The 12,158-nt window shown below is 37.6% G+C and overlaps 1 protein-coding gene across 1 annotated transcript in view; it reads left to right on the top strand.

Annotated features, from left to right (window-relative positions):
- The window catches only part of Otogl (otogelin like), a 142,555-nt gene that overhangs the window by 89,538 nt on the left and 40,859 nt on the right, over positions 1-12,158 (top strand). The window contains exons 28-31 of the mRNA XM_076554398.1: positions 1,199-1,355; positions 2,550-2,576; positions 8,722-8,889; positions 10,592-10,870. Coding sequence (XP_076410513.1) covers positions 1,199-1,355; positions 2,550-2,576; positions 8,722-8,889; positions 10,592-10,870 — 631 coding nt within the window. The remainder of the gene's footprint in view (positions 1-1,198; positions 1,356-2,549; positions 2,577-8,721; positions 8,890-10,591; positions 10,871-12,158) is intronic.

Raw genomic sequence — 12,158 nt, 5'->3', positions numbered from 1 at the left:
ATGTTATCTAACACAATATATCCTGCTTTTAAAAAATAAAAAAAGAAAGCCACGGTTATGGATATAGCACAAAGAACATCATCACAGTTACTCACCCCCAATGTATTAAGAACCATTGACTTTTCTGTTATATGTACATAGAGAACTTTTCTAAGATTTTAACAAAATACAAGCCACAGCAAAAATAGTATAGCACACTGCATGGGAAATCAGATACAAGAATCAAGGTTGTGTCCTGCAAAAAGACGTTAAAGAAATCTGCAAAACTGTAAAAAAGCATTGCACTCTCCCCACTAATTTAATTTTGCTTGATCAAATGCAGATTTTTAATAAAATATGCAATTTATGTTACTATGTGATACATTACTATTAAATATGTATTATTTTAAACACCTCAGTTGTAAGTTTTATTGTGATGATTCTGCCATAATATCAAAAGTATTAAGAATTTAAAGGAAATTCAAGATGGCTTTATGTAGACTAGAGTTTTATTTATCAAAAGGCTCCATTTTGGGGTTTTTAATTCTTCTTAGGGACCATAGCTCCTTGACAGGCAGTAAGATGTTCATTCTGGAACCAAGCCACAGAGCCTCAAGGCTCCTCTCCTGGATGCTACTTGAAAAATTAATCCATGCATTGGCATACCACATCAAACACAAATTACTGATACCAAACCCTTCTTTTGTAACACATTGTCAATACTCTATCCAACTCCATCAGTGATTTAACAAGTACAATGCAAAGGAAGTAATTAATTGCATATGAGACATTTAAAAGAAACTACCCCTGTCACTCATCAGCAGCAGCATATTGCCACTTGGGAGACTAAGAAATAAAAGGGGGAAAAAAGCGAAGTGCATTTAGAAACAGAGCAAGCTGCTTTAATGCGGGTTGATTATGCCAAGAACGCAACAATGTAACAATGGACTTTGAAAAGTCTGAAATCTGCCCTAGTGCAGATGTTAAAACGGATCTATCTGTTAGTCTTACTTGTTTTGCTAGTTCTCCGAGGTGGCATTTGCTTGGTAATTCCATTTCCTTTGACAACACAGTGGGCTGAGACAATTAGGACTACGTGGGTGGCAGTATTATGCTGATGACAGCCATTGTGGAAAATGTGCACGTACTCTCCCAGAAGTTGGAATTTAATCACAATCAGCGCTTATTGAAATCATATTATCTTCCATTTTACTTCCAGATTGACGTTACTTCTTTTGCCAAAAACTGCCATGAGGATACGTGTAACTGTAACCTCGGAGGGGATTGTGAATGTCTATGTACCAATGTGGCGGCATATGCCTACAAATGCTGCCAGGAAGGGGTGCCCGTTCACTGGAGGTCACCCACTGTTTGTGGTGGGTACCTTGCTTGGGAGATCATTAAGTGGATAGTTTTTAAGAAGATCCAAAGTAATTGCCGTTTTATTGTGGAGTAATGCCATGAAGCTCATGGAAATATGATTTTTAGTTGTCTGAATTTCATAGTCTTTTGACAGTCACCAATTATCATATATCAAAGAGAAAAAATGTGTTAAGTTTTCTATTATGTTTGACTCCTCTTCCTGCAACTTTTGAAATATAAATTACATACCATCCTCACAGAAATTGTTTATGATCCCAATCCTCTTTTGCCTGTGAAGTTTCATCCTTCTGATAATAAGGATGTTCTTTTAAAAACCCATCTTGATTCCCTTTCAGCTTTGACTCCTTAATCATTTTATTTACTTATGTAGGTGGTTAGTCATCTGAAGAACAGATTATGATTTGGACAGTGTCTGTGATTGGCTTCTAAATTGCCAAGCATTTATCTACCTTTGAAATAATGTCATGAATCCTCCTCTTGTGTGACTGGTAGCAGTGGGAACAGGAGCTGCCTCTTTTAATGACTCTTTTACTGGCTTTTGGGGCCCCCACTCCTCATACTGGGTCACCTTGCCCAGCCTTAATACGTGGGGAGGTGCTTAGTCTTACTGCAACTCCATATACCATGCTGTGTTGATGGGAGATCTGCCCTTTCCTAAACAGAAATGGAGGAGGGGAGTGAATTGGGGGTAGGAACAGAGGGGTGTGTGTGTGTGGGGGGAAGAGCCTGGGAGGAGACAGGGAGGGAAACCTGCAGCTGGGATGTAAAATTAAAAAAAAATAACGTCATGAAACCTATTTTGTTGAAACATATCATCTTAAAAATACCCTTTGAGCAAGACCTGGGTGTGTACACCTGTTTCTCAGCACTCAAGAGACTGAGAAAGGAGGATCACTGTGAGTGAGTTTGAAGCTGGCCTAGGCTATAAGCAGGACTGTTTTGAAAACATCAGCTATACAGCTACATGAACATGTACATGCTTACTCTCTCTCTCACTCACACACATACAAAAATCACACACACAATCACACACACATCGCCTTTACTCATAAGAAGTTTCTAAGTAATGATGTCATTCTCTGTTATTTTATGTAGTTATTAATAAATGCTTGTCTTGTCATTGCACATACTCAAACAAGTACTATGAAATTTATATGCAATTTAATATTTATTTTTCTTTCCTTTAGCTCTTGATTGTGAATACTATAATGAAGGTATGTGTCATTTTAATGAATATTACTGCAGTATTCTGTCAGATATGTTTTCAGGTAAAACTTTTTGAACCATTTATACTATGAACAAAACACAAATAATTCATGAGTTGAAAGACAAAGTTATGAAAGCTTTTCTTTCTACAGCTGATCTAATTTTCTGAGGACTGGTGCTAAAATTTATTTTCTAAGAATAAAAGTGTGTACTAGTGCTAAAATTTGTTTTCTAAGAATAAAAGTGGGTAATTTAGGTTGTTTGTATTTAGAGGGTTTTCCAAAAATACTTTTGGAATGGCACAAATGAATGAAAAGTTAAATTAATTTTAGGTAAAATATAAAAGTATATATAGCAAAGGCACATCTTGTACCATTTCATATAACTATGAAACCTATCCAAAAGTTTTGAAATTTCCATAATTTTAAATTAATAATTTTATATATTTGCAGTGAAATGTGGCATTGTTATTAGTAAATGCACAATGGGATGATAAGATGAGACTAATTAGTATGTCAATCATCTCAACATTTACTTTGTGTGTTGAGAACACTTAAAACCCTTCTAGGTATTTCATATTTAGCCAAAAGTAATAGTAAGACTTTTGTTATTTATGACAACATGAATGAACCTAAAGGATGTCAAGCTCAATAAAATAATCCAGGTAGAATGAAATTCTGTTTGCTTCCATTTCATGGCTTATTTAAAACAGACTCTCAGAAGTAGAGACAAATGTGGTGCTCAGCAGAGTTGGGGAAGCAGAGGGTTAATGAGTAAAGGGCAGATACTGACCAAAGAGCAGAAAGTTCCGTTTGCTAAGGAGAATAAATTCTGGTGATCATGACACAGCATCGTGGCTTATCCACAATGTAATTTTGTTATATTGTGGGAAACCAAGAAACAAAGTGAAGATGATACTATAAGAAATGCCTTTTACTGCTACCGTAAAATTACATATTATCAACTGAAAACTTAATATATAATAACAATCAAATCTGCTAGCCTCAGCCAGCATTCAGGCTTGTAATGATTGGGTGTTTTAACAAATGTGGGAAGAGGTGAATGATAACATCAGAAAACAAACAAACAAACAAACAAGCAAACCAGAAGGCAACAGATTCAGACTTTGCTTTTTCTGAAACTATTTAATGAGAAAGATATAGTTATCCAAACCTCGTTCAGCCAAGTGAGGCGGTCTGGAGGGGTGGCATCTTATCAGTGCCTGGGCACACTTGGAACTGATATAGATGGATGAGGAAGTTAGAATGACGGTCACAGGAAACCCGGACCAGCAACCAATCTAAACCAGGGAGATAGCTTTCTATAAAGAAAGCTCCATAACTTCAAAGACATGGGAGATGATGAAGGAAAAAACAAAACAAAACAAAAACCAAACCAAACAAAAAAACCCAAGGGGGGGTGGTGGTAAAATGCTTTCAGTTGTTTTGTTACATTTATAGAAATTAAAAGTTGAATAAAAGCCAACATTAACACAATCCCTTTGATAAACAAAAATCTAACCAAAGGTACCTTTTGTCCAAGATTTTTATCAGATGAGCAGAAGTAGAAAGAGGAGAATAGAAGGGCAGTTAGAGAAAGAGAGAGACAGCCAAAGGGGGGAATCGGGAGGGAGGGAGAGAGGGAGGGAGGGAGGGAGGGAGGGAGGGAGGGAGGGAGGGAGGGAGGGAGAGAGAGAGAGAGAGAGAGAGAGAGAGAGAGAGAGAGAGAGAGAGAGAGAGAGAGAGAGAGAGAGAGAGACTATTAATCTTTTGGGCTTCACAATTAAAAATTTATTTGATTGACTAATTATAGCAACAGTAATAACAGAAGTAGCTTCTGTTAACATTTTATTTAAGAGGAAATTGAGACATGAAGAAACTAAATAACGTTGCCAAAGGCCCTGAACAAAAAATGGGATCATCTGGGACTTGTAAGCTGCATGCCTCCCAAGGCACTGACCTTGAAGTCTGTGCTACCTGGCCAGGTGTGGTTCTGTGCACAAGGAGGATGACCTTGAGTCACTGCCGTGCCGCAGAATCAATGTAAGGAATGCTCCAGTGATTTCTTCTTTTAAATCTGTGCACTTCCACAGCCCTGTGCTGGTCTTCTCCTGTGCTTTCTGCTTTCTGGTCTGCTGTCTGCAGATCACTGGAGTCAGGACACTCTGAGTCACTACTGCTTGCGGCTTGGTACATGTTATCAATCAGGGCGGTCTGTTTTCTATTGTGTTACAGAATTCTCAAACCTTGAGTTTTGTTTATAAGGCTGTGCTTATAGCATCAGAAGGCGAACACAGGGCATCCAGTTCTGAGAAGACACTAGTAGGTTCAATGGAGGGGCAGGCAGGGGATTGATTTTCTATGACTCAGGTAAGAGGGAAAAGAGTCAATGTGCCCAGGGGGAAGAGTTTGCTGTGGTGGACATAGGTGACTGAAGAAGGTTGTAGAATTGTAGAGATTGATGTTATATTATATATTATATTATAGAGTTGTAGATATTGTTGATGGAAGTCATTGAAAATCAACAACATTGTTTTAAGTGACTTTTCTCAACTTGTTTAACTCCAAATCATTTTACAGCTCTTATAAACTATCTTGGCTTCTCTGGACATTTATAGCTGAACTCTCTCCCTTGTTTATCTACAACATGTCAGAAACTGTGTCGTGTTATTCAAAGAAAATACATAAATAGATAATTGTCAGAAGACAAAATTAAAAATAGAATGTAAAGGTTGTACCTGAAATTGTCTCAATAACCCTATGTGTAAATTCTTCATGGTTGTTTGTGTGTTATTTTCTTATAATGCAAAGGGTGTGTTGTCATTGCTGTATGTGGGCAAAGACTTTAGTATCCTGCTCAAAATCATTATGCAATGAAGTTCAGAGTGGTTTTATTGGCTAAGATGTATTTGTAACTGTGTTTAGGATTCAGTGTTGGAAATGGCTGATTTTAGTTAACAGTAGGATTGTACATGTCACCTTAGAAACTGATATAAGATCATTAATAATATTAATTGCAGTGAAAGTACATGAACATAGTCTGGAAACATGGTGTAAATTCACTGGGAGGCTCTTTAAAAAACATTAGGCTTGATTTTTAAAATAGATTTGTATTTATCCTTGAGAATTTCCTGCATGTATATGATGTATTTTGATCATATACACCATCTCCAACTCCTCCTGTGTCCAATTTCCAACTTTCCATCCTCTTTTAAAAATATACTTCCTTTCTTCTTTTGTTTTTAAATAACTCACCAAGTATAACACAAATTACTAAATGGTCTTGTAATAAAAATCCCACTACTGGATATTGGTGTAAATGCTGAAAGATCAGAGAGACAAAGGAACAAGCCACTGCCACTAGTCTTATCTCTAGGACTCCTCATCCTGAAAAGCCTCAGTCGACAGACAGGCCTCTAGCTGAATGAGCTTCCTCAGCCACAAAGCTTCTAGTTCCCTCTTTTCATGCCTTATATACTTTTTCCTACCCAGCCATTAAAGGTGTGTGTATTTTCCAAGCACTGGGATTAAAGGTGTGTGCCACCACTGCTTGGCCGATTCTCTCCTAGACTGAGTCAATCACAGGTAGTCCAAGATGGCTTTGAACTCACAGAGATCCAGACAGATATCTGCCTCCTGAATGCTAGGATTAAAGGTGTGTGCCACCACTGCCTGGCCTCTATGTTTAATCTAGTGGCTTGCTCTGTCCTCTGATCTTCAGGCACATTTTATTAGGGTACACAAGATATCACCACAACCAAGTCTAATCAGTGCTGCCTATACATGCGTAGATGTAAGGCCATCCACCTGAACGTCATCAACCTACCTGGGGCCACAATCCTAAGGAAGGAAGACTGTCCCTAGTCTAGTAGCTATCAACTGTTAATAACTCCTCTTTTAGGGATGGGGCCATGTAAACACCTTCCCACTCTGCTCAGGGACAGAATGGTGACTGGCTTGATCTTGTGCAGGTAACTCATGACATCTTATGATTCCATGAATGCAATGGTCCCTCCATGTGCAAAAGACACTGTTTCCCCCAGTCCTCCTCAGCCATCATATTTTTACATGGATGGATGACAAGCATCTATTTATGCTGGTGTAATGAGACATATATATATTCAGTGAGAAGGAATATCTGTCTAGCTGTCCAACCTTGAGGATGAACATCCTTAAGGATGCTTCAAGTCCTTAAGCCACTGTTGTGTATGCATCTTCATTTTGATTTATACATTTATATTTATTTTTAGGCTAGCATCAAAGTAATGAGTTTCATCAAGGCAAGGCATACAAATGTGTACTGAATTATGTTACACTATGTATTAGTCACCTATTTATATATATATATATATATATATATATATATATATATATACTTATATGAATCTACATACTTACAAATTGGAGTATATTTTCCTCTTTGAGGTTTCTATCACTCTTTCTCTTAAGTTCTTTTTAGGAAGTCAGTACAGAATTTTGGTGTAATTTCCTCTAATTCTTTTGGACTTGGACTTGGCTTGACACTGTGCATAGTAAACACTAGTTACAAGGACAGAACCTCCTGATACCTGTGTTGTGGAGAATTTCTCACTGCTGCTGCTGAGCTCCACCTTGGCATGGGGGCAGTCATTCCAACCCCATCTCTGCTCAGGACATTCAAGTATTTCACTGATTCCTGGAAGCTCTTCTCTCATAGTCTGTGTGTCTCCAGCTGCTCCAGGTGACCAATTCCAGATGATATCAGTGGAGGGAACAGCACTGAATCCTTCCTTCTCCTGGTCTTTATGATGGAAAATTGGAGCCTCAGTTTCCTTCTTGGAAGGCATCTTATTCCTCTAATCTGGTTAACCCCTTCCCCCTTACCTGACTTGAGTCCTTTAAAGGAGAAAAACCCTATTCTTACATTCATTGCATATTTTTTTCTTTCTTACTTAGGGTGGGCTGAGAGGGTAAAATTGTGCTTGAGGTAAAAATGAGAAAAGGGGAAAGTGTGATCAAATGTGACATGATTAATCTTTTAGGACATGATCCACCACACCCACAGTAACACCGAATATAATCCACAAGGCAAAAATATACACACACCTGTATAAAGTAGATAGTCAGTCATGATGTAACAATATATTATGATTCATAAGAAATGTTTGAAGTTTTATTATGCTCAGTTATATTAAGAACACCAGTTGCACAGAAATTGGGTTATATAAAATAGTAATTTTAAAGTATGGACATATCATTTATATACTTATTTTTCTAAGCTGAAGTTTGCAAAAAGATTACTCTGAGGAGTTTCATGTCTGGGTCTAGGCATCTTGTTTCCTCTTTATTTTAGACTCACCTTACTGGTGATAATTTAAAATTTCCCAAACAAGAAAATATTGGATATTGTGTCTTTGAATTCTTTTTTTCCCATGCAATACAATTAGAAGAGTGTCATAGTATGATACTATTTAGTACAGACAAATGTCTTTAAGATTTTATTTATGATAACCATTTAGTGTGTGCATGTGTATGTGTATGTGCATGTGTTCCTGCATGTGTGTGTGTGTGTGTGTGTGTGTGTGTGTGTGTGTGTGTGTGTGTGTGTATGCAAGTATATGTATATGCACATGCTGTATGTCACCACAGTACTTATGTGGAACTCAGAAGACAGCCTTCATAAGTTGGGTTCTCTCTCTTCCACCATGGATTCTACGGGTCAAACCTAGGCTACCAGGCTGGTGTAGAAACCATTTACCTGCTGAGCCATCTCAGAGGCTCTGATATAGATAAACTTCATGTGTTTATTGAGGATGTCAATATCCTTGGACTGGAAGGAAACCTAGACAAATTTCTTATTAGAGGAGAGAAAATTCGAAGACTAAATGATTAAGTCATTTTCCACCGAGTTTTATTTTCTATGTATAAAAAAATTTGATGCATGCACCCATGTACATATTTACATACATAAATGTACATATACATTTGTATTCCTATAGTGTAAATTGTACATTTTAAATATGCATACTATATACTAAGTTGTTTTTATTTTTAAAATAGTTGTTAATTTATCAGTGAAAAAATTTTAATTGCAGCATATTTATGGAGTATTTTTATCTTTAAAAATGTAAAGTTCCATGCTAATCTATAATTATCTTACCTGTAACTTCACCAGGACTTGGCGAAGGACCGTATATGCTGGCAAGCTATGGGCAGAGTGGCCTTGTTCTGGGTGCCAATGTGACCAGTAGAAGTGTTTTCTCTTTGCCGAGAAGTAGTGATCGTGGTAATTTATTTTTTATTTTTATGATCACTCCGGGTCTTTTCAAAGAGAAGACATCCTGTAAGTATAATTGAGAATGTTAATTTAGTTTTTCACTTACACTTTTTCATGAACCATTCCCCAAGTATTAATTGGATATTTCATGTGCTCTGACATTTTCTAAATTCCCCAAAGAATATAAAACAAAATCTTGGCATATAAGATGGATGTTTTATAGATAAAATAATTTGTGTATCTATTGGTATTGCTATGTTAGAACTGTGGATGTTTGAGGATTTTTTTTTATTAAGTAACTCACTGTTTAAATGTTTACAGCATAGCATTAACCACAGAACTTACTTGGAAAAAATTTAAAAGATAGTCAATTCATTCCTTACACTAAAAGGACTTTAATACTGGGGTTGGGGATTTAGCTCAGTCGTAGAGCGCTTGACTAGCAAGTGCAAGGCCCTGGGTTTGGTCCTCAGCTCCAGGGGTGGGGGCGGGGGGGGGGAAGACTTTAATACCAGGTTACAGAGGAAGGGAAGGATCAGATGAGCTGAGTATGAGGTATACATATCGGAGTGTAGATCGTAGTGTGTCTTAGTACCACGCCTCTGTCCTGGTCTCAGGTGTTGAAACTGCCTTCATTCATTGGCTGCACCAGCAGCCTATGTCCTAGGCTTGGATCTCCCTGGCACCTATTCTTACAGGTGGGTGTGCCCCCTTCTGGCCAGTGATACCAGGCTACATTTTCATTGTAGTCTACCTAGAACCATGAACAGCTTCTTCTACAAGCTCAAGGAAAAAAAAATGTGAAATGAATGAATCTGATAAAATATGCACTTTGCTGAGAAAACTTTCCCAATTCTCCAGTTTGAATAAATATCTTCTTTCTTGTGAAATCAACTCTGTTCTGCAAGCATCTATCAGCCTCAACTTTTCACTTACATTAGTTGCAACTGTTTTCCTTTGTACAAAAAATTATTTTATTTTATTTTGCATCTTTGTTGTCTCAGTCATGATATTTGAAAGTTTTAAGGACAACCATAAATGTCTTTGGTAACATGGCATTTGATAGACTTCTTGATTTTATAATTTATAGTGACTATTGTTCTTGAAAGATACAGATAATTTTTTAAAATTAACTCAATGTCTTAATAAAAGTGTTTATATCAGGAGTCTTACATATATATAAGGGACAATTTCAAAGCAAATTGATGATTTACAATCATACTATCCATGCTTTGGAAATCCTGTTTATTCATTAGCTATTTTGTCATCTTTTGAGAAATAGACGATACTATTGCATAAATAACATTTTCTCAATGGAGCAAAAATTCATTACGAGAATCATTTTTGTCCTTAAGTTCTCATTGATATGGAAGTACAGTTGGTTACAAAGTTAAATTAGTGCATATTTTGGTTTCCTCACTCTTTTCCATCACACAGTTTAGTGGTTTGTAGGTTTTATATGTGAAAATATTATAGCCTATAAGTATAGCTAGCTATTATTTTTGCATATTCCTTCCAAGGGCATAATAGAAAAATTAAAACCTAGAACCTGTCAGAGATTGGTTTGGGGAGGTATTCACTGCATTTCAAGCATTGCCTTTTCTCTTTAAAAATCTCATAATTCGTGTCTGATGTGCCTGAGATGGGCATTCATTTTGCGTGGTGGTGTGTTGAATATTTTCAACATTATAAATACACATTGTGATGCCTGTGCATGTGCTCTACCTTTCCCTGAGACTCTAAGTCATCAAGACACTCTGTTTTACAGCACTGGCTCTTGTTTCCTTGGAATCTGCTGAAAGGCCAAATTACTTTCTCTATGTCCACGACAATGACACTCTTGGCTTGTCACTGTGGCAGGCAAACCCAGCATTTCGTCAGAGAGCAACGTTTTTCCACCATCAAGGGCTTTGGATTCCTGGTTATAGTGCATTTGAATTATACAGCAAGAAAGGCTTCTTCATCGTTTTCACGGATTCTAGTGTCAAAGCATTGAAATATGATGATTCGGAAGAATTCAAGCAGTCAAGCAGCTTCAGCATAGAAGGTGTGCTTCCTGAGAGCTCCGTAGAGAGTACAGATGCTTATGCCATGCAGACCTTGTCAGATGCTCGCGTTAAGTATCTGAGTAGACTTATGTGATGCTAGCCTTCTACCTCTCAAGCTACTCAGCTAAACAGGAGGCATAATGCTGATTTTTATCTACAATGGTAAATGCATAGGTATAAATGGCTTAGAATAACTTAAAATAACTTTAATACTGTTTCTCCAAATATTATTAATAGTGCTTAATGGGCTTTTGCATCAAAATCCACTCACATCTCATGAAATGGTCCAGCGTTTGGATCTACTTTTTTCATATAAAACAGCTTCCTATATAATCTAATTCTTAGACTTGAAGACAGCACATTTATCTCTGTCTTCTGAATCCAAGAGTGCCTCGATTCACTGACCTCTGCAAAGTTTCCTTAGTTTTGCAGAAGCCTGATCTGATTTCTATGAAAGTTCCTTTGCAGTCTACAGCTGAGGAGACCTGTGTGAGAGAGCAATCTTCTCTTTCTACAGCTGAAGTCATGCTCTGTTGTCAAAACCCAGTAGCTTGATTTCCATCTGAAGTCTCCAAACCCTGCTTCATTTTAAACAATCCTCTGAAGGAGTTCAATATTGCTAATCATTTGCCTTTTCTACTGTGAATGATTTTCTTAAAAGTTCTTTAAGGGGTGGATTCAGAAAACCTGAATTGTACTTGAAAAGCATTGCTTAGCATAACTCCCCGAGTTCAAAGGTTTTGAGTATGGCAGGAGGTTTTGTTTAAATGCAGCTGCGAGTGTTCTTATTTTAGCAAGGGACTCAAAGCAAGGCTACAGGAGTCCCAATGCTTCCAGTACTTGTTTTCTTAGATCTAGTCCAATGAGACAGAAGGGGTCAGGACAAGCAACATTATCACTTTCCTGGAGGTGGTAAAAATCCACTGAAGCTTAGCATTCACCTTAAGCTAGTGCCCTGACCCCCATCTCCCATGCTCAGGAGAGCAGCTCAGGGCAGGTGATGTCTTGTCTCTACATACTCCAGAGGCACTTCAGCAGCAGGAAGAGCAGGGCATGGTAGTCTTTTGGACTCCGGGTACCACTGACATCCCTAAGCACAGAATTTTCAGGACACACTGGCTTAGCAAGATAGGCCTGGGTTAATCTCAAAAGTTCCCCTCTATATGTGCATAGTACACCCCCATAGCATTCTATAGTTACTGTAAGAAGCACAAGCGGGACTCTAAATGTTGGGGATAGCCAAGGCCATCTGGGGACATTTCCTTCCCCTCTTGTTTCTTGAGAGAA

The sequence above is a fragment of the Peromyscus maniculatus genome, chromosome 18, assembly GCF_049852395.1.
Source record: "Peromyscus maniculatus bairdii isolate BWxNUB_F1_BW_parent chromosome 18, HU_Pman_BW_mat_3.1, whole genome shotgun sequence".
Lineage (NCBI taxonomy): Eukaryota > Metazoa > Chordata > Mammalia > Rodentia > Cricetidae > Peromyscus > Peromyscus maniculatus.
The sequence above is the reverse complement of the archived record's forward strand: the minus strand, read 5'-3'. Positions and strand labels throughout refer to the sequence as shown.